The sequence below is a fragment of the Salvia miltiorrhiza genome, chromosome 8 (assembly GCF_028751815.1).
Source record: "Salvia miltiorrhiza cultivar Shanhuang (shh) chromosome 8, IMPLAD_Smil_shh, whole genome shotgun sequence".
In the NCBI taxonomy this organism is placed as follows: Eukaryota; Viridiplantae; Streptophyta; class Magnoliopsida; order Lamiales; family Lamiaceae; genus Salvia; species Salvia miltiorrhiza.
In genome coordinates, this window is record NC_080394.1 from 25,232,116 (window position 1) to 25,257,796 (window position 25,681).

The window sequence follows — 25,681 nt, forward strand, 5'->3', positions numbered from 1 at the left end:
TGATATATTTACAGGATGAAGAATAAACATAGTGAAGAAGATTAAAGAAGAAATGTAGAATGGAGGAAGAAGATAAAGACAAATTGAAGAAGTAGAACAAGCGGTGGCGTTTTTAATTAGATATGACAATAGGTTTGCTCAGATTTTGCATTTTATAATTCAATTAGTTTTGTTTCTAATTGTTAAATTAAACATCTTACAATATGGGCTGTTGATTTAATAAGAGTTATTATTATTTTAAATATATATATGGGTTGTTCGTTCTTTTATAAATGTGGGTTACTGAATATATATTAATTGATTAGTTCCCTCAAAAAAAGAATATTAACTAATTAGTGATACATTTTATTAATTTTAATTCTTATTTATTATAGCTAATTTTATCTACTACAGCTATATATGGTTTACAAATGATAACTGTAATGCTGATATAAAATGGCATATATTAAATAAAATTTAACAGTTTTTTGGATATACATAATTTTAAAACATATATAATTAAAATTGAAAAAAAATATAAAAAATAGTGTGATGAGGAATTAATATAGAGAACATATTATTTTGATCATGAATCATGGATGCAAATAAAATAGATAAATTGAATTTTATTATCAAAGTATATGCCCCTAATTTTAATAAACTTTATTTTTGGGAAAAGTATATTACAATACAAATCATTATTAATTTAATTATCCTGTGGGTGCACCTGTTTTGTAGAAGAGCGAAAATTTTGAAATTTGTTATGTAATTATCCATTTTGATGACTTACTTAATTACAATAATAATAAATCAACATAGAGTTACATATAAAGTTGAGCCATATACTCATCGAATCGTGAATGTAGTTGAAGGGGAATTAGTGAGGGTTGGTGGTCCGTGGATTTAATCTTGTAATTAATGTCTTTCCATTAATATAGATATAGGTAATTCTCTCACTCAATCTCTTGTATCTGGTTGGTTTTTAGAGTGAGAGAAACTCCAACTTGTCTCAAAAAATTAATCTTCCATTTTTTCCTTCAAGTGTGGACCTGGCATGTCTCATACTAGTTTATTTTCTATTTCAAATAACTTCCCCAATAATTGGCATCCTACTTAATTTTTCTCAAACTTTCTGCCAAAGTTACACCTTTGTAAATGGGGTGTTTCATATTTTCCCCCCTTAATGTTGAATTTGTTATGAATTTTTTACGTTCGAATTTGCACTCTGCCATTCCTACAAAATCAGTTGACTCCTCTGATTTTATGCCCCATTCTTACCACTTTTTCTCCCGAATTTTAACAAAGAATACACTACAATACCTAGTTTAAAAATGCCAAGTTTCATTCAATTTGGACATCATTTTCTATGGGTTTGACTTTGAGTCACCCAAAGCAGGCACCCTGAAACTGCCAGGCCAGAAAATCGAAAGCCCAAGTTTTTTTTTTTTTTTTGAGAAAGATTAACAATTAAACAAAGAAATTTAAAAATCGCATCACGGTAGACTCGTACCCAAAACGTTTGAGTTTAGACATTAACCACTCTACCTAATCGCTAAATCAACATACGCGCATAGAAAGCCCAAGTTTTGCCTTTTGAGCAGATGGGCTAAATGAGTGACTTAGTCTCTGAAATTTTAACCATAAGTACTTCCAGATACATACTCATGATCAGGAAAGTTTAATCTCAATCCAACTAGTATTTTTTTAATTAATATATATAAAAAGAAAGAAAAACCTAAAAACGGAACTTGAGAGCACAGAAGAAGTAAACTAAGGATCGGACCTCATTAAAACCACAATCCAACAAGTACAACCCCGTTTTGTAGTGGCTCAAAGTATCCAACTTGAACTCATTGAAACGAATCCAATTTCAATCAAAATTAAATCTGACACGGCGTGACATGAAATTCGAATTATGGGAAAATAACAATAATGTTTAAATTTATGTATTTTTTTATAACTTTCAAAATTCATGAAATAAACCACAATGGTTTTGAAAATTCGTATATTTAGGCCTCAATATATAACCCTTATTTTTACAGTATCATAATCATTACAATTAAATACTGTATTCGATATATATATATTATTTTGGTACAAATTTTATAATTTTTATAGAATCTGAAATTAAAGTAAATGTCAAGTATGTCATAATATATGTATTTGGATTTCTCATAATTTTCAAAAAAATAATGTACAAAATATCCACTGCGCATCGCCCTAGTGTTGCTGCATTAATTCATTTCTAAAACAGTAAAACATATGAGCCCCACCTTGAATGTTTACGAATCAAACTCATTACTAAACATAAAAAATAAAATTAGTAGTACCATAAAGAAAACCAATAAGAATGTTCTATTTGAAAAATATACACTGATGAGGATGACATTGATCAGTACAATGTAAAGTAAATATCTCATTTTGTATATTTACAAACAAAATGCTTTCTTGAGCACTTGTTTTATGTTGTAAGATCAGAAGAACTACCATCCAAATCTTACAACCAAAATGAATACTATATGCTAAATTGTTATCAATGTAAACAGGAGACTACAAATTCTAACATGGTTAAACACAACCACAATTAATACAACAAGCATTGGTTCAGTTCTTGCATGATCTAGCTAGCCTGTATATATCAAACAAAAACAAAACTCAATTTGGTGAGTTTGGGTTGGAACCACAAATGGCTGCAACTTTCTTTTGAAGATCCGGCTTGTTAGCGCCCACGAGTTTGTCCAGTTGTCGCCCGTCTTTCAGGAAAAAGAACATTGGAGTTGCTTTGACGTTCCATGCAGCACTCAATTCCTATAAGGAAGCGTTTACAATTGAGGATCAACTTATATACATAGATAAAAATATACAGACTAATCAATTGTTTACTAAAATATATCGAAACTTTGAGATATCCCAGCTTACAGCTAACTCATCCACATCGATTGTTATAAACACAACAGATGTATATTTATCAGCAAGTTCAGAGAAAGCCGGTGCTATAGTTCTACAAGGACCACACCAAGATGCACTGAAGTTCACCACCACCTGCTCCACAACACGATGTGCATCAGAGTACAACAACGTGGAGATGGTATAAGAAAATAGGCATCGCTAAACTTATAAACTCCTTATATAAGTTGTTTAGGAGTATATAAGCTCTTGAAATAAATAAGCTCTTAAATAACTTATAAGATGCAAGGATATGCTCTCAAGAACTTAAGTTCACCAACTCCAACTTATAAGCAACAATCAATACACAAAAATAACTCTACTATGATTTATTATTTACAACCTATACTTTTCCAATTTCACCTCTCTTCATTTTTCTTAGTCTAACTAAAATTTTGTCTTTGTGGCTTATAATTAGCTCAATTATTAAAATACTTTAACAACTTATAAGTTCTTGAGACATTACATCTTATAAAATCTTGAGATATTTTATAAGTTGTTCGAAATAAACATAGGGATGGAGTTTTCTTCAACGTAAACTTACAATTTTGCCTTCCTTTTTGGCTTCTGATGTCTCTTTTTCCCACTTCTCCATTGTAGTTATAAGATGGACATTGTTTCCACCCGCAAGTTGTGTCTTGGCATCATGATTAGCATTTCGTTTGCACGACTTCAGTAAACCCAGAGCCTAAAATAAGTATACCAGCTAAAAATCATAACAAGTTTTGCTTGATCATTGAAATCCATACATGGAGAAAGATAAATGGAGCATTTACTTTAAGTGATATGATAGATTTATAAAGCAGAGTATTTCAAACATATATAAAACTATTCAATTTAATCAGTTCATCAAAATAAATGCATTGGATCAACTTATTTTCTCTATTCATCCTATCACTCAAAGTAAATCCTCCTAAAGATTAAGTACCGATCTATTTACGACACAACTAAAACATGTTAAAGACAACAACTTATGAACACAAACATGAGGCATGATGTATGAATTACCTTAGCCCAACACTGTCCCATCCACTCGCATCTGAACCCTGGTGGAAGGACTGCACCAGTGACCTATAAGCACAATCCCTTTAGATTCTCCAAGGTAACAATGAAAGATAATGCTCAAAATCACCTTATACTCAACATATAAAAACGTAGCACAAAAGGGTTTAAATGAGAACCATTCTATTGTGACAACTACAATAAATTGTAGGTGTTGTGCTATAAATTAACTTTGCGTTGTATATCGCGAGTTCTCAATTTTCGGTTAGTGGTAGAAGTTAATTTTCTCAAGGTATAAGTTACTGCAATTCTCATAATTCTCACAATAAGAATGTTCTCATTTGAACCATGCATAGTTAGTGGTTTATGTTGATGATATGTTCAAAGCGACTGTCTACAACAAAATGACGCGAAGCAAGACTTTTAAGCAAGATTGAAGGCTGGTGTTTTTTAAGAAATTCTTGTGGACTACAACAAAAACGCTCATAGACAACATTTTAAAACCGATACGTATCTGGCGTTAACATAGAAATCTACTAAAAGAAAAGGAAAACGAGCAACTAATATAATATATATCACCTATAGGTAATCATAGTTAGTCAGTGAAAGCACGATTTGAGCAAAAAGTAGCCAAACTTAATTTAATTAGGTCTTGGATTTATGTAAATTCATCTTGTATTCCAAATCGCTTCAATTTTCAATTGATTGTCTTGAAGCCTAACAATTCCAACATGCTGAAATGGCATTATTAAGACACTTAATTTTGCAAAATGAACCCCAAATTAATAACTTGATCTCAAAATGTAGGTTTTGTTCAAAAATACAAGGATGCTTGCATTAGTTTTCCATGAAATATTCTTAAATGTTGGAGCGCAAAATTTCCATCTCATTTGATAAATTGTACATCCAAAATTCTGGTTGCTGCTTCTCTATCCACATCAAAATATGACTGTACAAACTATTCTCATAGACACAAAAATATTTGGAAATATACAAGGATCATGATCACTTTCCCGGAAAAATAAAAAAAAAATTAAGAATCATCAATGCATGATACTTCATTATGTCTAAACCAGGGTAAGATCGGACTATAACACTTGCATTCTTTCGTTGATATTGAGAATCATAATAGATTTCATCATAATTAATATTGTGCATTAATTTATTCATGAAATACAAACCTAATTAACAAATAACAGACAAATGGGAAGGATATATGAAATGAAAAGTTACCTTAGTATTTTGAAATTTTGGATAGAACAACATTAAAAAGGATGGTCGGTCAACGAGATGCCCAGATGAAAAGGGGAGGAGAAGAACTGTAGAAAATAGAAATCGAAGCCTGCAATGTAGGAAACACAAACAAGTTATTTAAAAACAACGTAATTTTGTTTGATTATTCTTTCAAAGATAACTCCGATTTTTGGAACACGGTTTTTTTTTTTAATGTTTGTTTTCCATTACCATAATGACATTTGAGTTTAATTTTGTAACCCTCCCTTTATGGAAGCATATTAATACTATGGTGTGTTGAGAATCCTTTGCGCAATTCCAAATATTTTTTAATATAAAATCTATTGAAAAAGAAAACGACAACAATACTATCACCATCTTAAAATGAAAATTAATTTTCGTTTTTTATGCACAGTACTCCTATAATTCTAAGAATAGCTCCCCAAAGTTCACGTAAAGACCATCAAAATCATTCAAAACTCAAGCCTTAACTCAAATTTTCCACAGAGACGGCACCAACTATTGAAGCCATAAATTGTAAACTCCATTAAAACATAATAAGGGATTAATGACCTGATGTTGAGAATAATAATAAAAGAAGATGAATTTGTTGAAGAACACTAGAGTTGCTGATGGGAATAATACTTAAAACGTCTATATATCTATATATTATATAAAACAACAGTTTAACGGTAATATTTTACCGCCAATTTTTTTTCTGCTATTAAAAAAATGTGGATGATTTCTATTAGTTGAGATAATCACAGATTTATAATCAATTATCTTCTCTTATTATCTTCAAATGACCCATTAGCTTCTCTACATTAATTTTTGTCTCTCTCTCAAACGCTGCCCCTTCTCACTTCTTTGAGCGACACACGATCCCATGTTTGGCCTCTATGCTCGTTGCCGGTACCAATCATCCACGGTTGGAACATCGTCGCTGCCGGTTCTCCATCTAATTTCACAAGCCACGTTATTGAGTCGAGACTCGCCCCCTCTTTCCCAAGCATCTTTTATTTCATTCATATTTTTATTTCAATTTTTTTATGTTAGAAGGCCACCGTCTGGTTGAATTTCTAATCAATCGGTAAAAGTCTTCAAATCTCAATATCCCAAAATCATTTCCTGCTAGCAAACTGTATCTCATATATGTAAATCTCTATGAAACGCGAATGAAGAAACGTCTAATATTTCAGTAGCAGTGTAGCCTTTCTTCTTCTTGCAGTTCAATTCGTGGTTTGTTGTTCTTATTTTCTGCTATTTTTTCATTTGATCTTTTGGAGATGTATTTGTAATTAGCACTTTTTTTCAACACAATAATACAATGTTATTCTAATTTCTGCCAAGGAAGCATCATGTTTCCATTGGCAAGGTAAATTTCGCAAACATACATGCTTCATCTACTACCTCTATGTACAATTGTCCTTCTTATAATAAAAACTGACTAACGATCAATTTTTGCAGGTTGTATCCAAAGTATAATTTTTTATTCCAAATTCACTTTAAGAGATGTGCGCAAAGCCAATAGCAGTGAGCGGATTTGAGGAGTGGTAGTGTAGTGTAGAGAAGATGAGAAAAATAGAATTATTTGGCGTTGAGGCAGAACATATCTACCTTCACCTTGAGGTATATCTCTTCCCTAATGTCTTAACCCACTTTTTCGTCAAGTTCTCAATTTCAATTTTAGAAAATTCCATCATTTTAGAGTAAGTTTCTCCATCCATTCCATCCATTCTTAGTTCTTTAATTGACACACTTTGCTATCTAAATCTATCTGTTGATGGAAATTTCTGCCATGATCCGAGTTTAGATTTTGGGAGTTTGTGTTGGAATTGTGTTAAAAATGAAAGTGGGGATTTTTGTCCCACATTGGTTGAGCTATCAAAGTAGGTGGAGACCCTTAGGCTATTTAAGGAGTTCCAAGGTCTTTGATACAATTGCACCAATCACTACCTTTAGTCTTGTGATTACTTCTAGTTTGAAATTCCTTGCTCTTTGTTTTAGAGGGGTGAGAGGTTTTCAAAGGCTTGTAAGAGTGTAGTGGTTGTGAGTCGAGAGGGTGAGAAATACTGTGTGATTGTAGAAATTTATCATATAGTAATTTTTCAGTGGGTCGTGGTTTTTTCTCCGGATTTGGAGTTTCCACGTTAAATTCTTGTGTTGTTAAATTGTGTCTATTTTTATTGTTATTTCTTGCTTCTACCAAGTTTGGATGGGGAACTGATTTCCCAACAATTGGTATCAGAGCCTGGCTGAGGTCTCTTGATATTCCAAGTATGCTCTGTGGTTGCAGCATTGTCTGATCTTCCACATCAGAAAGGATTTCTTGAGAAAGATCCGGGCGGGGTGTCTCTTGCGAGACGGCTGTTCATTTTGGTGGAGAAGCGGTACGTCAAGTCAACTTCAAGTCCAAATGAAGTTCGACGTGGAGAAATTCGATGGAATAATAAATTTTGGCTTGTGGCAAGTGCAAGTCAAGGATGTGCTGATACAATCTGGGTTACACAAGGCCCTGAAAGGAAGTCCGGGTGCAGTCAAAAAGCCCGGTGCAGATGATGACGCAAACAACAAGTCCGGTATGAGTGATGAAGATTGGGAGGATCTGGATCTGAAGGCGGCAAGCACAATTCGTCTCTGCTTGGCCAAGAATGTACTTGCAAATGTACATGGGATTTCGAGTGCGAAGGAGCTTTGGGAAAAGCTGGAAGCTCTGTACCAAGCAAAAGGCATCTCGAATCGGTTGTATTTGAAGGAACAATTTCATACCTTACGGATGGATGAAGGTGTGAAGATTTCAGATCACTTGAGTATTCTCAATGGCATTATCTCTGAACTGGAGAGTATTGGAGCGAAAATTGAAGATGAGGATAAGGCGTTGAGACTCATCTTGTCTCTTCCACGTTCCTATGAACACATGAAGCCAATATTAGTTTATGGGAAGGAAACTCTGGTCTTTGCTGAAGTCACGGGCAAACTTCTTTTGGAAGAAAGAAGGCTGATGAGTGAAGGACGTCCTTCATCGGAAAATTCAGCAATGGTGGCCTTTAGCAGAGGGAGGAAGAAAGACTCCAAGGGCGTTGTTTGTTGGAGGTGCGGAAAACCCGGCCATACGAAGCGAAACTGTCCAGGTGGAGCTTGTCAAGGTGGAGCGGATTCGGCAGAAAGCTCCGAACAAGCAGCTAACATCGTGTTTGATGATGTCCTTTGAGGACATGAATATCCTTATGGCATGTCCAATGGCCATGATAGAGGATGTGACGATGTTAGTTGGACCACATGTGCATGGTTTTTTGGCATGGATGCAGGTGTGTGGTGAAAAGTATGTCGATGGCTGATGACTTCTAGGAGGGCCAAAAGCTAGAAGGTTGCACCAAAAATTTCAGCAAGGTTTTTTCGACATGTGCCGAAGTAAAATTCTTAGAATGGTTTATTCTAAGTGTTCTACTCATTTGGTGGAGTAGGTTTATTCTCTTTTGAGGATGATGGTTCTTTGTGATAAGAATCATGATTGTCGGTGAAGACAATGATGTTTTTTCTTTCATTTTTAACAAGGTGGAGATTGTTGGAATTGTGTTAAAAATGAAAGTGGGGATTTTTGTCCCACATTGGTTGAGCTATCAAAGTAGGTGGAGACCCTTAGGCTATTTAAGGAGTTCCAAGGTCTTTGATACAATTGCACCAATCACTACCTTTAGTCTTGTGATTACTTCTAGTTTGAAATTCCTTGCTCTTTGTTTTAGAGGGGTGAGAGGTTTTCAAAGGCTTGTAAGAGTGTAGTGGTTGTGAGTCGAGAGGGTGAGAAATACTGTGTGATTGTAGAAATTTATCATATAGTAATTTTTCAGTGGGTCGTGGTTTTTTCTCCGGATTTGGAGTTTCCACGTTAAATTCTTGTGTTGTTAAATTGTGTCTATTTTTATTGTTATTTCTTGCTTCTACCAAGTTTGGATGGGGAACTGATTTCCCAACAGTTTGTATGATAATTTGTATGATTAATGCTTATCAATTTTGTATAAGGAGACCTAATGTGAGTATCTTTCATTTAAACTTTCATTAAGGATATGATCATGCAATGGAGATGAAGTGTTCTCTCTCATCATTTTTCTTGTTCTACTTTCTCTATGGTTTGCTGGTATTCTTGTAAGTTTTCTATATATGTGTGATTCTTTTTCTTGTAACTCTTTCAACATGAGATAGTGTAGCGTTGAATTCACGCTATCACCTCTCCTCAGACCAAGTAGATGACCAAAGCATCCGACTTTTAAATGCGTCCAGACAACGAACTTGTGTGAAGCATGTGTAGATCTCCATCAATACATTCATGCGGACGGTAGTGGTTAATGCGTCCAGGAAACTGTTGCATAAATGGGCGCACCCATGTGTAACGAGCCTGGCATAAAAGAAATTGACATAGAATCTTAGTTAGTGTTTGCAAAATATAAACCTAATTTAGATTTTAATCATTCTACAACAAAAGTATGACACTTTTAGGAAAAAAGAGTTAATTAATTGAGGTATATAAATTAACCAACTACATTAAATAACAAACACAGAACAATGTATCCCGTGTACAAATAATAGTGTATACATCTACCGTGTACAAATCTATCGTGTACAAGTCTACAGTATACAAGTCTACCATGTAAAAATCTATCGTCTAACTGTGCAATCGTGCTTACACAGAAAAAATCCAAAAAATTCACAAGAACGAATTCACAGTACACATGGAACTCAAAATATTTTGAAAATTAATTTAAAAGGGTACTAACCGGAGGGGGTGGCAGTTCTAAATATTGGTCAGTGGACGACGGTTCGCGTTGGCGTTTCTAACGACCTTGCGCCGACGGAGAATCTTCTGTAACCTCGTCGCGTCGGTGGCTTGCACCTCCTCATCTTCTTCTTTGAGCTCTTCATCTCATTTGCCTCGTAGTCACGGTCGAATTTTGCCATAGTCACGGTGGCACAAGTTTGGGGTTTGACGAAAAACAGCAGTAAAAATTTAAAATTTGAAGGTGAAGAAATGGGGGTGAATTATCTGAAAACGATGGGGAGGGGAAAGGGTTGGGTGAATTTGTGGGACCAAGGTTTTAAATTAAAGAAGGAAGACTTGTCAGTTTTTTAATCCTCCCAACCTCCTCCTTCCTTTAGAGATGGGACCCACTAAGGTCATCTTTGTCTTTTCATTAGAAAATGGCTGTGAAAACTCATAGTTTTATGGATGTAGATTTTAAACTTATTTAAGTTATGAAATGGGTTACATCAAAAACTCACCCAATTTTTAATTCGCTATAAGAAATAGGCTAGTTTGATATATTGACTCTTATATAATTATAGTAAAATTAAAGATTTATTTGTAATTATATTTTTTCTTTTTCTTTTTCTTTTTTTTATTTATTTCTAAAATATAAAATTTGACTGATTATAAATTATTTAATATGCATATCAAATTAAAGATCACGATAAAAAGCTTTAATTTAATATATTTTATGTAAGTATTTGATTTAAAATATAAAATTATATTTATTTAAAGATTAAAAATTAAAAAAATTCTCCCCCCACTTTCATCTTTTTTTAAATAAATCTATTTTTCAATTCTTTTTATTTTCATTTTTTAAGTTTTTTTTTTTGCTTTGTCATAATATCAATTTTTTATAGTGAACTCTTTTATATTTTTTTTTTCAATATTCAACTCAAATATATTCAGTTTAAAATTATTTTTTTTATTATATTTATAAATTGAGTTGGTATCAATTTTATAAAAATATAAAAATATTACCTGTGCATTCCACGGGATGCTAGTGTTAAAATAATGATGAGTATAACTTTTGAATATTGAATGAAAATACATTTCAAAAGAAAATCTTAACAAAAATTAAATTTTAAAAATAAAGTAAAGTTGTGAAATAATGAAAAAAAATCAACTAATTAAGAAACTTACTAGTTTTCGGATTAACTTTGTCATGTTCGAGCTATTTTTTGGTCAATTTTATTTGATTATCCGATTACAAATTGTTCAAATTAATTATAACTTTTTCGATCTTCAGCCCTCACTCTCTGGAATTGTTAAATCTCTATTCGTACTAACCCACAATTTCGATTTCACAAATACTCATGTGCAATTGATTGTCAAAATGACACTACTTTATTCGGGAACGACACTTGAACATTTCTGAATGACACTACTTCAATATACAAATGATACTTGAAAATCGTCAAATGTCATTTGTATGTTGAAGTAGTGTTATTGAGAAATCAATTGCACGGTTGCACCGGAGGGTCAAACATTTATATTTCGATTCATATTAATAACCAACATCCCGTATGAGTTATATATAATCATAGTTTGGTCAAGCAAGCCAAATTGGTGAATTGATGCATTTTTTTAATTTGATATTTTTTATTTACTTACACTTTGTCAATTTGAGTGTTTTTTTTACTTACTTACATTTTGTCTTTTCGCAGAGCGAGCTGTGGAAAATTAAAATCATGCTTACTGTTTTCAAGGGAGAACTTTATAATCATGTAAAAGCTTTTCACTCTTATATAAGAACCGAAAATGCAGCCATTTAGCATATACGTGTAGCTTCAATAAAACATATTATTGTTATTAATCTGAGCTATAAAAAAAAACAAGGCAAATGAAAGGGATGTTAAGCATCATCCCCCAATCCCTCTTTAGGAAATGAAAAATCTTCACTACATAACTACACCATGTCACATCTTATGGCCTTATACAAAACCAATTGAGAAATTAAACTCCTACCATATACCAACACCACCAATACTATTCCCATTTCACGGCGTCTGCACATTTGAATCCTTGGAGCGGTTGTCCTCGGACGACGGCCGGTTCTCGACGTCCGGATGCCGAACCCTCTCCATCATCCCCACCACCTCATCCATTGACGGGCGCGCCTCCGCCACCTTGGCCACGCAGCAGAAGGCGATCTGCAGCATCTGCACCAGCTCCTCCTCGACGCCGCCGTGCTTGATCAGCTCCACGTCGAACACCTCCGCCGTCCACTCCTCCCGGACCACGGACCTCACCCACCTCGGCAGATCAACCACCTCCTCGTACCCGGGGCACCTCACGGGGCTCTTCCCCGTCAGCATTTCAAGAAGCACTACACCAAAGCTGTACACATCCGATTTCTGCGTGGCCTTCCTCGCCGTCTCCATCACCTCCGGCGCTCTGTAGCCGGCGACGCGATACTTGACGTCGTTGTAGCCCGTTAGCAGCGGGCTCAAGCCCAGGTCGGAAATGCAGCCGTCAAGGCCTCCTCTTAGGAGTATGTTGGAGGACTTTATGTTGCCATGGATGAACTTCGCCCCGCCTTCTGAGTGAATGTGGGCCACCCCTCTTGCTGCTCCGATCGCCACGTTCAGCCTCGAATCCCAATCCAGTGCAGCTCCTCCTACATCTCGATTGCCTTTTAATATATAAGACTCATCATTAATTATTAAAACACGATTGATGAATGATGAATGATGAATTCGATAGAATATATATATACCGTGCAAGGCCGCAGACAAGCTGCCTGAAGGCATGTACTCGTAGACGAGAAGCTTCTCGTCTTTGGAGCAGTAGTATGCGAGCAACGGCACGACGTTGGGGTGGCGGCCGAGGCGGCCCACGACCTCCATGTACTGATCGAATTCCTTCTTGGCAACGGCGACGTCTTTGAGCCTTTTAACAGCCACCGTGGTGGATTCGTCGAGGATGGCCTTGTAGGTGGTGCCGTGAGTGCCCTTCCCGAGCACCTCCGCCGAGGCTCGGAGCAAGTCTTCGAGATCGAAGTTGAAGGAGCAGCCTTGGAAGACTGTGAGCTTGATCTTCTCCGCTCCTTGCACGCCGCTCCCGAAATCGTCCGACTTGAGATTCTCCGTCTTGACGCCGTCAGACGACGATGTCTTCACTTTGATCACTCTGGTGGAGGAGCCGTGCTTCTGATTCCTCTTCTTCACGCAGATCATGAGGAGATACGCCAGCGCTACAATTGCCAGACACGCGCAGGCAACGCTGATGGCCACGATGGATCCTGTATTCAGTTTCCTCGACTTGGCACTCTGAGGAGAAGAAGAAGAGGAGCCTTGTTGTGGAGGAGCAGCGAAAGACGAGGCTGACGGCGCTGAGGAGAGATCCGCGTTCCCGATGAAGGATGAAGCGGGGAATTTAGCTAGGGATTGGGGAATGGAGCCATTTAGGGAATTGTAGCTCACATTCAACATTTTTAGGGTTGGAATGTCGAGATTGGGGAGATTTCCGGTGAAGGAATTGAATTCGAGGTTGAGCACGGCCAGCCTCTTGAGCTCGGCGAGCGACGGCGGGATGGCGCCGGAGAGCGAGTTGGAGGAGAGATCGACGACGGCGAGGCGGGGCGAGAGGAAGAGGGGGATGGCGCCGGAGAAGTTGTTGCGCTGGAGGTAGAGGGCTTGGAGGGAAGGGAGGGAGAGGATGTCGGAGGGGAGGTCGCCGCTGAGGTGGTTTGATCGCAGGCTGAGGACTTTGAGGGCGTCTAATTTTCCGATAGGTGTTGGCCGGGATTTCTCCGAAGAGGCCGATGCCGGGGAGATGGACTCCGGCGACTCTGGTATTTGTCGTTGGAGCAAGTGATGCCTATCCATGAAGTGCAGATTGGATTTGCGGCGTTCCAGTTGAGATTACGCACGTGCGGGACCGCATCGGCGAATTCCAGAAGGGCGGCTGTGTCGGAGCTGAGATCGGAATTGATGTGTGTGGCGAGTGATAGGAGGAGGAGAATGCTGATGAGAACTTTCATTCTTCTTGTTTTTGCAGAAGCTTCAGCTGCCAAGACCATTCAAATGGAAGTCAAAATGTGAAGCAGCTAGTATGTACAACTAAAATGCACCATGCATTAAGAGAGAGAGAGAGAGAGAGAGAGATTCTGTTAAGGGAAGAACATCATGACTTCATGATTGTTCAAACAAGCAACAAAAACAAGTAAACCAATGCAGTGCAAGTGTAACTACCTCTTTCTTCTATTTTCTGTCTAGATGAATCATAATAGCCTCAGCAGAAGAGAGAGAGAGAGAGAGAGAGAGAGAGAGAGCACTCTGATGAATCAAATGGTTGGAAATGTTGATTTTTCACCTTTTGCAGATTCGAGTTTAATTCAGAGAATCATTGTTTTCGAGCTTTTTTTTATTCTAGTAGAAAAGCTAAACCACTATGTTTTCACTTTAATTTGATGTTTTTGACATTAATTAAACTATATTCTTCAATTTATATATTCTTGCATGAGATTAATTAAGTTGACCAAAAAAGTTACAAATGAAACTCTTGAGATTCATATGACTGATGATAGTCCTTCAATGTTTTGTGCTTCAACTGAATTGAAAAGAGTCGGCAAGATTATGAGGTTGCTTAGTGAGAAAGACATCAATTATTTGAGTTAAATTTATAGTAATTTAATTGCGAGGTCCCTTTATTTTGAAAAAAGTTAAAGTTGGGAAAAGTAAAACATTTGTAGTGGTGGAAAAGCAGAGGCCGCTTTATATAATGCAAATCAAATTTGTATTTAAATTCAACAGAGTTTGCAAAAATCGTTAAACAAGTAAGAGATTGAGAAATAGCTAAGAATCAAGAAGCCATACTAGGAAAAAAGAAGGAATTCATTCAGAAATAAAGTAAAAGCAAAAGCAAAAGTCCTATTACCACTTTGGTCGTGCTAAAGCTAAGATATGCTGTGCTAGAAAGTAGTTTCTCCAGTCTTCCTCATTTATCCATCAAATATATTACTATCACCTAAATAAATAAATAATTGAAGTGCCATTATTCTAAATAACAAAGATTGTGTTATTTGTCGCGTGCCCGGAAATTAATCAGATATGATGGAGAGATTTCAGCACTCAAGTAAGCCAAAAATAACTTGCAAAAGACTGATTTCTGCTTTCTCACACAATTAAAAATCCCAGAAAAGAATAAATATTAGCTTAAAGAAATCAAATCCTAAATCTAATATAGATTCTTACTCCTAATAAAAAAAAGCACCATTTCCTCCCCCCGAAATTCCCGGCACACACAAACAGACAAGTAGTAGTCAAGAAGTAGTGCTTAATCATTCAAAACAAGATTTGTATTTTGATCATTGTAATCTAGATTACTGATTTTACATAAAGTGAGACAGTCATAGAAAGTAACAAAGAAAAGGCCAAATTTGTATTTCTATATTTCTGAGTATAGAACTTACAAATCAATTGTTGCGGCGTAGCAATCTAACTCTCTCAAGATTCTCTGAATTTCTTTTAATTTTGGTTGTATTTTGCAAACATGCATGAGTATTTGTATATGAAGTGATAGAAGCATGCACCTCAATTTTATTAGCAGCTATATGGTGAAATTTTTGAAACGCTGTGCTCCAACGGTCCACTATTCTTGAAATAAAGTTTAGGGGTTGGTCATCGTATAATTAATGCCTTATTATAGAGCAAACATTATGCTATTTTTAAACGTTGGCAAAATTAATTTACTCTGCCATATTTAAGGGAAAAAAACCATTATGAGCCGAGTGTTATTCAACGTTAACAAAATGCATTTATTAACGTGAAAAATGTTGTAGCAAATTAACAATTGATTATTTCATTATTTGTTTCTTAGCTCGTGAAGATGGTATGGGTATTGATTTAAATAATAACAGAACAAAAAGCTGGATGGAATGAATATGATAATTGAGAATTTATACGTAGCGTAGCTAGCTGGGCACACGTGGCCATAAAACGTTCTCAATGAACAATTTAATGTGATCTATAGATAGGTACAGTATTGGGTACCTTATGGTAGATGTCATCCGATTTATTAGATTTTTCAATCTAAAAATTTCTAACAGTAATTTATATACGTGACCAAATTTTGGTTGGCCCAAAAGGTTTACTTTACTAATTATTAGGCATTACATTATTTTGGTGAGGTTATGAACGACGTTATATTCGATCCGTCCCAATATTCATGTCTCGTATTCCTTTTTGAACCGTCCCATGTAACTTGTCTCATTTCCCTTTTAAGCTATAATTAGGAATGAATTAATAACTTAATTAATTATACTATAAAAGACGAAAATTAACCCTAAATTCACCTCTCTCCTCAATTATTTTCACCTCTCTGAATCGACGCCTCCCCCTCCACCCATCTTCTTTCTGCCGCCTCGCCTCCACCACTGTTCCTCTCCACCACAAACGACCTCGCCCTCTTCTCGCCGCCTCCCCCTCCTCCACTATCTCTCTTGTCGTCGCCTCCCCCTCCTCCACAGTGGGCGGATTCGTGGCGGCGGCTGGCCAGAAAATGGAAGGGTTAGCATGGTCCGCCCCTTTTTCCCCAATCCCTAGATTCCTCAAATTGCGGCCCCTGGCGTCGATTCCGGCGAAGACAACTCCTTTTCAACCTTTTGAAACCCGTACACTATAATGTTCTTCTATCTTAAGCTTCGACCATTTTTTTAAAAAAAATTTATCGTTATTGGTATCGCACTATTTAGATCTACAAAATTTACGATTTGGTGTTTGTGAGCGGATTTAGTTGAAGGATTCAGTCGATAAGGAGATGGCAGGCCGTCACGTTCGGAACTCATTTGAGGTGAGGTGGCAATATTGGGAAAATAATAGAAATATCCTATCCTCGTTTTGATGATCCCAAAACACTTAGTTTATTCTTCAATAGACTAGAGTTTTTATGAACTCAAGTGTTAGAGTTCATTTTATTAGCTAGACTGAAGACTGAAGTTCTGAAGACTAAGAGATTCAAGACTGCTGACTCGCAGTGAAGGACGCGTAGGGAAACACTAATACATGCCACGTTGGATAAATCAAGACTGATACTTAAGTAAAGTATCAGACTGAAACCTCGGACTGATTGTCTGCCCCAAACTGATTCTCAGTTTAAGGTTGTTTCATTCTTTTCAAATGAAGCCACCAGGAAAGTCAACAAGGACAACTGCATTTAATACGCAGATCTGCAAAATCGCCCTTCAGAATATGGAGTTTCCTTTTATGTGTTACTTTACTCTGCAGCACCCTCTCCCACAAAAGAAAGGACGATACCTTATTCATTTTGGAGAGAACGGAGACTGAGGACCTTAAGCCCAAATTCAAATGTGAGTCACAATGGCAGAAATCTGAAGATTGACCTCCTCCAACGGATCTATTCTCAGGATGCTTGCCTATAAATAGAGCTCAAGGATCAACCTCATTCTTCACCGATTCAACGCAGAAACTTGAAACTCTGTCGAACTCAAGAGCCTAGCATTTTCACAGCACAAAGTATGAATCGAAGAAGAGAATCCCTACTGTTATAAACTATTAATCTTAACTGATAACAAATATTCTCTTAGCTTTTCTAGGCAAATACTATCTTTACCCTAAACCTAGAAATTTATTATTGAGATCATGTTCTCCGTAATCCTAGTTGGAAATTCGAACCCCTTTCAAAGAGAGAGAAAAGAGAGTTTGAGAAAGTGTTCGAGACAGTTGTCTAAACACTAGGGTGTTTAGCACCCACAAGCTAGACGTGTGGTTTACTTAGCACCAGTAAGCTAAGGAAGAGAAGTCCAACATGTGTTAGCATTGAAACGAGTGTTTCAGTTGTAAGATTTGGTGTGCACCCGTAAGCACGACCCTAATCGATTGTCAGTGTGATCTACTGACCGTTGACGTAGGAATCAGTATTCGAACCACATAAAAATCCTTGTGTCGCTTATTACTTTCAGTATTTCAGTTTCAATCTGTGTTTTACATTTGACTTACACTGAAAACTGATAACCTAAAGGATAAACCCTAAAACTGATAATCATTTCATTAAAAGTTACTCCCTCCGTCCCGACTTTTGGTATCCATTTGAGAATGGCACGGGTTTTAATAAAGTGATTGGTGTGTTGTGAGTGGAATAAGGGTCCCACATTTTATGTGAGAGTTAAAATAATTAAAGTGGAGTAAGGGCCCCACCTACTTTTACTAAAAATAGAAATGGATACCAAAATGTGGGACGGCCAAAAAAGGAAAGTTGGATACTAAAAGCTGGGACGGAGGGAGTATTTCTTAAATCGTTTCCGCTTCAGTGTTATCAGTCCAAGGACAGTCAGTAGGATTTCTAACACTACTCTGATTTCAAAACTGAAAAGGTTGTACCTCTAACTGAATTGCAGTTTGTCGACCAGTTCCCCACACTGAAGTTAAAGTGACTGACTCATTATCAGTCTCAGCCTTAACCGTTTCATTTACTGATCTTCAGTTTCAGTTTTAGTTTTCGCAAAATATCCAACTGGTGTGTTCTCTCCCCCCCTATACACCAGTTCAGTACCTCATCGGGACCCAACAGCCAATGTGCGGTGGTTTACAGGCGGAAACCATTTGAGGTAAGGTGGCAGGGTGCGGTGGTTTACAGGCGGTGGTGCAGTAGCGATTTACAGGCGGTGGTCTGGTCGTAGGAGTTTTATGGGAGGTAGAGATAGTACCTAGCACCCCTTAATTAAGTTAACACTAACTTAACTTAAGTATATGTGATACACAATTTAACTCTTAATTTTAGTCTCCTAAATACTCGTGCCCAAAAGAAAGGAGACATGAATATTGGGACGGATGGAGTAATAATTTTCATCACAATTTTTATAATTTAGTGATATTTCATATCTTTATACAAATATGAGACCAATGTTAAAATCAAAGTCCTCATCCCCTAACTCAAGAAAGAAAGAAAGAAATACTCCATCCGTCCCACCTATATTGAGACACTTTCTTTTTTGGGCAGTCTCATCTATCTTGACTCTTGAGACATTTTCTTATTTGAGCAAAAGTTTTACCATTTATTCACTTTTTCACTTTTTTTCAACTACACACAAAATACTGTTTTCTTAATTCTCGTGCAAAAAAAAAAAAAACTCTTTAAGTTACCCTTTTCTTCACTTTTTAATTTTAACGACGATGAAGCGCAGTCTGTTGGTGAGACGCTTCTCCTCTAATCAATAGGTCGGGGGTTCGAGTCACCCTAGGAGCTAGAGTGTGAGTGAGTTTTTTCCTTTATTTGATTGTAACAATTTTAAAAAAAATATTTATATATTTTTTTAATGTGTTCTAAAATGAATCAATATAGTTTCTTTCATCTTAATTACACTAAAAACTATTATAATTACAAAAATATGTAAATAAAATCATAAAAATTGATATAAAATTAACATAAAAAATTTAAAGAAAAATTATAGTAGTATGTTCAACATTAAGGAGAGAGAAAATAGGATAAATGAAAAATTGTATTCTAAAATCGCTTATCAAGTCGCACATGTATGTTCAACAAGTCGCATCATTCCGGCCCAGGTAAAAGTTACAAACAATAAAAACTAATCGCTTATCATCGCCATAACCATGAATTGGACAATTACACCGTTATAAATTTCTCGTCAACTTTCATGTTCATTCTCATTACTAACAACAGCACAAAATCTTCAAGAAAAAGAAGCAACTTCTCCTTCCTTTCATTTAGATAAATCCTCTTTATTTAGATAGGAAAACAATGCCGCAGCGTAAAAGAGGTTCTCCCTTTTAGAATGTCGATGATGTGAGATCTGTTACAAAGGTGATATCAGCCTTTCTGTCAGTTCAGCTGCGACAATCGAATCGAAAGGGTTGAAGAAAATCAAAACTCCAGGGGAATTCGAGAGAGGAGATGATGGAACTGAACAAACACTTACGACAGCTACCCGGATTGCTCTTTTTGGAGCTTTTCAACTTCTTCTTGATGCTTTCTTTCTGCTTCTTCAAGTTCCCTTGCATCATCCTCCTCATCCTCCTTCTCATCGCGAGCTTCAAACTCCTTAGCAGCTGCCAATGCTTTGACAACTGGATCTCGTAGTTCAGAGATTAAACCACCACCTATTCTGTACTCTTCTTCATCCCCGATCAAGAACAGGCGTTGGTCAGGTCCAGTTGCCATAGGAACATCCACTGCCAATAATTTCATATCATACTGCATAATATTTAAACATCATGTAAGTATAAGATTGAGAATACTATAAAAGTCTAATTCTCAAAATCAATGTGGACAAAATATGTTCCATCCCACAGCTGAGTCAAACTAAACGCAAAAGCCACAAAGAGGAAGCCACGCTAAACTTCTAATGGGAAGCCTCGACTCTTACCCAGAGGAACCTGTTTTTTTTCAAGGCTGCTTCTCCTTTGCAGTAAAAGTAGACAGTTAATGCAAGTCAGAAGCAAATCGTCTGTTTCATTAAAATAACTAGAAACTTGACTAGAGAAATGAAGTCAGAACTTGTTGATTATGAAGAATCGTGAACAATTTGACCTGAATGCAACGATATGTACCTAGTTCATAATTACTCAGAAAAATATTTATAAAACTTTACAGTATCTCAAGGTAAGGAAATTGGGACCAAACCAAAATCCACAACCTATATTTTGCAGCTGTATGAATAACTATAGCCAGCAGAGTTGATGTTTTCTTGAACCCATAGGATCAACCAAGTGCTAGTGCATTGATATTTGGACAAGAGAAAATAATAACTGGCAGTTATACATAAAATAATGAACAATAACTTCAAGAAGAATAACAGGCTTTGGCTGGAATTGGAAGAAACCTGGCCTTTCTTCTTCTTGACTTCAACACTGACTAATCCCTTCCTTTCCGAACCATGAATAGGGAAAATAAGAAAACATCGTTTGCTTCCCAACCTAGGTCGGAAATGTTTCAAGGTGATGCCCCCTCCTGACATCACATAGGCTCTCAAATCCGTGCCCGTGAGTGGTGCACCCATTACCTCAAGAATGCCGGCGGATGTGTTTAACCTCCTCATGGCCATTCTGTAAACTTTATCAGGGTTGACAGTAAATCTTGCACGGAAATATAAACCCTTGAGGAAAAAATTGTAGCACGATCGTCAAAAAGGGCTATTAGATTGAAAAAAAACCAAAAGAATGAATTAATGAAAAAATCAGCACATAGTTTTAATTTTTTTTTTTTTTGAGGGAAACACATAGTTTAAATTGTTTGCTTGGCAGAAAGTTTATCTTCAAGGTTGTGTTCGATAACTAGGGGGGGAAAGTTTAAAGTGAGCAGGAATCTAAAAGATGTCATATTACATCATCAAAAAGATAATCACATGTTGCACCATCGAATGATTGATTTTCCCTTATACTAGTCAAGTTATATGTATATATGTCGGGCCAATTGTTATCTCTTCATTTCACCCTTCCCTTAAACTTCTCTGTTCACCATTCCTATTGCTAAACGAAAAATGTTAACTGAATTTCAATATCAACGTTTTACTCTGGCAAGCACACCATCCATGAGTCAACTTAGAGATCAACTAAGGTCACAAGGGCTGGGAGGCAGAAAAAGTGGTACAGAGACAACCACATTGCAAGTAACAACGAAGAAAAATGCCGGCTTGGAGCAGCACCTAGCCTTCTATTGCATTTCAGTTTCCTCAATATGAGATTTAAGCAAAAATACCAAAGCATGTCCAGCGAACAAAATAAACAACTTAAAAAATGGGAATACGTAAAGAACCAGACAACTTAATTCAGACAACTATAGCTTCCACCTGGCTGAAATTCCCTTCCGTTTGATCTTCTTGCATGTTAAGATTTGGTATATAACCCTTAATCTGATCATTATGTGTTCTCGTTTTCTCTTCAGTTTTCAAGACTTCAGATAGGCAAGTGGAATGAGGATCACCACAAAGATACACTTGTTTTGAAATGCTTAACTATAGACACACATAATTTACTACACATCATTAATGTGAACCCAGAGTTTCTCATTGGTCATATTGATTGTTTACAATGTGAACCCACAAATAAGTTGTGTAGCATTAGGAAAAGACTGTTTACTTAAACTTGAGATCATAAAAGATAGTGTTTGAGATTTACACTATTATAAGAGACTCGTGAGGCCTTGAGGATGGGAGTTTGGCGAAAATTGAGAGTCATAAGGTCTTGTAACAAGGGAAATCAGCTATCAGCACTTACACTCAAGCAAGAGCAGCACATCTATAACAAAAATGCCTACCTCAAGCAAATCAGATAATGTCTCCATAACTTATAGTAGTTCCCAAAAAATACACAATCGAATTGATTGAGCAGACATATATAGATCAATAAGGTACACACTGATCAAGCCTGCAGTTACAAGGATAAGTGTGGCAAGAGTCCAAAGTCAATTAGCCGTTGATTATGTCCAGAGGTAAACTAGCCCTTGATTAGCAGTAGCATGTTAATGCTTCTGCAAGATGAAGTAAACTAATAATTAACACAGCCTACACACCAATAACTAGTTCATGTCATTCTAGATCATACCCCCTCTAATACAACAATCGATAGTTAAAGCAGACACCAACCAGCCTGAGACCCCATAATGAAATTCTTTCTCCACCATTAAATAATCAACTAAAAACCAATTACCAACAAATATACATAACTAGTTGCAAAGCTTATACAATTCTGTCATCTAGAACAAGCGAAGAGCAACTCACAGTAAAGGCAACAATAGCGGATGAAAGAGCCAGAAACCCATACTTAGCCATTCCCTCCGAGAACCCAATAAAGGTGGTCGCGATCCCAAACAGCAGCCGCCACAGCAGAATGCACACCACCAACCCGCCAGCGCCCAGCACCACCATGTAATTCCTCTTCCAGAACGCTTCAATCTGCAGCCTCGCCGCCTCCTTATACCGGTCAAACGCACCCCTGAGAGCCACAGCAGGCTTTTTCGCCATTTTTGAAGCGAAATGCTTAGAACCCATCTCACCACGATTAATCGAAAGATGCCTAAACCCTAGAGGATTTCTACGTTGCAACAATTCAGGATGCGCATATAATTTTCCAAAAACGCCAACTGGATTAGCTGAAGAAGAGAAATGGGTTCTTTGGGAATTCAACAGCCACGAAGAGAAACTAGGGTTTTCAATTACTTTAGGGCTGCTAGCAATGAAATTGGAGATGCCGGTGCTCGTCGGAGTGCCGGTTGCTGAGGGTTTTGATGCAATTAGATGAAAAGAACGGCTGATAAATCTTGACGACCAGGGTTTCGCCATTTTTATGAGTGATGAATTGTGATCAATTGGGCGTTTATCGGTGTGAAAAAATTGGGATTAGATTCAGGAAATCACAAACTCGGAGAGGAATTGATTGCCGGAAGAAAATCAATCCACCATGTCACGCCAACAAGGATACTCTTTTAAGTAACGGCGACAGTTGAACAGTGTTATTTACTTTTTTTCCCCAAACAAGGCCATTATAATCCATTTCATTAACAATAACTCATTACTATTTGATATAATTATTAAAAAAAATGATTAAATTTTCTTAAAAAGAAAAAGTGATTAAATGATAAAAGTAATACTCTTTTCATTCACCAAAAATAATTTTAAAAGGGGACGACACGAATTTTAATGAAAATAATTTAATTTATTATAACTGGAGAAATTATTCCACTTAAAATGTAATGGTGGAGAAATAGACTCATCATATAATAGAAAGTTTTTAAAAGTGAAAATGGAGTAATTTTTGTGGACCTCTCAAAATAGCAAAAATGAATTATTTTTTATGGACGAAAAAAATATAAAATAATAGAGTTCATAATTTTTTATGAGAGAATGTGATTTTTTTTTAACATATCATTATTAATGAGACAGAGAAAAAGAAATGTGAACATCACTATTAATTAGGCAAGACATATTAACAGACTTTTGTACTTTATGTTTTTTTTTTTTTTTGAAAGGTGAAACCATATATTAATTCAAGTCGGAATGGACAATGTCTAGAAGCCAATTAGGATAATCGGCCTTCCAAACAACAACATCAGAAGAAGATAAAGAAAAGCGAGCAAGCTCGTGAGCTGCTCGGTTTGCCTCACGTCTAGCGTGAAGAAAATCAAGAACAATGTAATTCCTAGTGTGAACAAAAGCATCCCAGAGATCGTCGCATAGAGACTCGGTGCCATGGTGTGAGTCTTGAAGAACATGAGTCACCAAAAGTGAATCCGTATAAACAACCACTGGTCCCGTATCATTCTCCAGACAAAAGCCCACAGCCACCAAGATAGCATGTAACTCCGCGAGAAGAACTGTGGGTGTGAGTCCAATCCTTTGGCACCCAGCTGCCATAGGTTTGCCCAGCGCATTTCGGATGATAAATCCTATACCCACACAACAGTCTTTCTCGAGATAAGCCACATCAACATCAACACGTAAAACGTTGGGAGGTGGAGCGTACCAGTGCTTCTCGCCCTCAGCCGGAAGTAGACGATGTTCAATGAGAGTCTGTTCTCGAGCTTTTTGATAGGTTTCCAACATTCGCAATCCTTCACTCAAGTGAAGAGTATCATTTGGCCCCCTCTTACCATGTTTGAGCTCATATAAATACTTCCAAACAAACCAAAGGAGGAAAAGCCATTGTTCTAAACTTTCATCCCCATCCCGATCCGCCACCACCCTGCAGAGATCCCTTAAATCAAGTTTTTTGAACGTTTTAAACAGCTGCCAAAGATTAGTCTCTTTCCAGGCTTCACGGACTTTCTTACACCAGATAAGGTTATGGCTCGTAGTACCCCAATCAATATTGCACCAGGAACATATCGCCGTTGTGGGTACGTGATGTCTAGCCAAATTAGCATTAACTTGGATCAAATCATTTAAGGCCCGCCAAGAAAAGTGCAAGACTTTCGGTGGAAGGTGCAATGCCCAAAAACGTTTCCACCATTTACTGGAATCGACTCGCAACGAAGATTCGTGAGGCTTGTAGAAGTTGATAGCACAGAGATAACCGGACTTGACTCTAAATTTTCCTTTTTCATCAGAACCCCAAAACCGAGAGTCATCCCTTGGTTCTTTCGGTAAATCTAACGAGCAGATAGCATGCACAACAAAAGAAGGGAAAAAATTCACAAGTTTTGCCCTCTACCACATCCTATCTTCCCCAATGAAATCCTTCACTTTCAAATTCTGATCAGCGGATGTTAAATGGGCTGATTGCCATCTACCCAAACTCGGAATCCAACAGTCGGAGAAAGCCGAGATTTCGTCACCTTTACCAACATGCCATCTCAGGCCATTTTTCAGTAGCTCTCTACCCCAACAAATAGAGCGCCAAACATATGAGCTGTTTGAGGAAATGCGAGTTTCCATAATGTCATCATTACAGAAATAGCGTTGTTTGAGCACTCGAGCGAGAAGAGACGTCGGATTTTTAATGATCCTCCATACCTGTTTCGCAAGCAAAGCTTGATTGAAGGGAACGAGATGTCTAGAACCCAAACCACCTTTTGATTTTTGCTGGCAAAGCACGTCCCAACGAGCCCAATGCATCTTTCGACCATGTTCTGTATCACCCCACCAAAACTGAGCGCAAACTTTTTCAATAGCCTCACACACACCAATCGGAACCCGAAAGCAGGCCATAGTGTAAGACGGAATTGATTGGATAACTGATTTAAGAAGAGTCTCCTTTCCCCCTGCCGAAAAAAATTTATGTTCCCACCCTTGTAATTTTTTCACAACAC

The 25,681-nt window shown here is 37.0% G+C and overlaps 3 protein-coding genes across 5 annotated transcripts; all 3 read right to left on the minus strand.

The window, feature by feature from the left end:
* Nucleotides 1-2,315: 2,315 nt before the first annotated feature.
* Nucleotides 2,316-5,527, minus strand: LOC130997228 (thioredoxin H-type). Of its 2 annotated transcripts, none has more exons than XM_057922488.1 (6): nucleotides 5,392-5,527; nucleotides 5,161-5,269; nucleotides 3,934-3,996; nucleotides 3,470-3,595; nucleotides 2,899-3,021; nucleotides 2,316-2,787 (listed from the first exon to the last, which is right to left on the minus strand). In XM_057922488.1, exons 1-6 carry the CDS (start codon nucleotides 5,400-5,402, stop codon nucleotides 2,635-2,637), a joined length of 585 nt encoding a protein of 194 aa, XP_057778471.1. In that variant the 5' UTR covers nucleotides 5,403-5,527; the 3' UTR covers nucleotides 2,316-2,634. The 2 variants fall into 2 exon arrangements, with proteins under 2 accessions (XP_057778471.1, XP_057778470.1); XM_057922487.1 differs by having other exon boundaries at nucleotides 3,470-3,613; nucleotides 5,392-5,520.
* A 6,275-nt stretch (nucleotides 5,528-11,802) lies between these two features.
* Nucleotides 11,803-14,143, minus strand: LOC130997229 (probable inactive receptor kinase At5g58300). The gene is given in 4 exon segments (XM_057922489.1): nucleotides 11,803-12,593; nucleotides 12,678-13,686; nucleotides 13,688-13,759; nucleotides 13,761-14,143. Coding segments are annotated over 4 exon segments (1,938 nt in total). The 5' UTR covers nucleotides 13,983-14,143; the 3' UTR covers nucleotides 11,803-11,958.
* Nucleotides 14,144-19,643: 5,500 nt separating this feature from the next.
* LOC130997230 (uncharacterized) lies at nucleotides 19,644-23,426 on the minus strand. 2 transcript variants are annotated; one of them, XM_057922491.1, is made up of 4 exons: nucleotides 22,656-23,426; nucleotides 20,760-21,032; nucleotides 19,857-20,131; nucleotides 19,644-19,730 (listed from the first exon to the last, which is right to left on the minus strand). In XM_057922491.1, the coding sequence occupies exons 1-3, from the start codon at nucleotides 23,214-23,216 to the stop codon at nucleotides 19,862-19,864; spliced, it is 1,104 nt and encodes a 367-aa protein (XP_057778474.1). In that variant the 5' UTR covers nucleotides 23,217-23,426; the 3' UTR covers nucleotides 19,644-19,730; nucleotides 19,857-19,861. The 2 variants fall into 2 exon arrangements, with proteins under 2 accessions (XP_057778474.1, XP_057778473.1); XM_057922490.1 differs by having other exon boundaries at nucleotides 19,644-20,131.
* Between the last annotated feature and the right edge of the window lie 2,255 nt (nucleotides 23,427-25,681).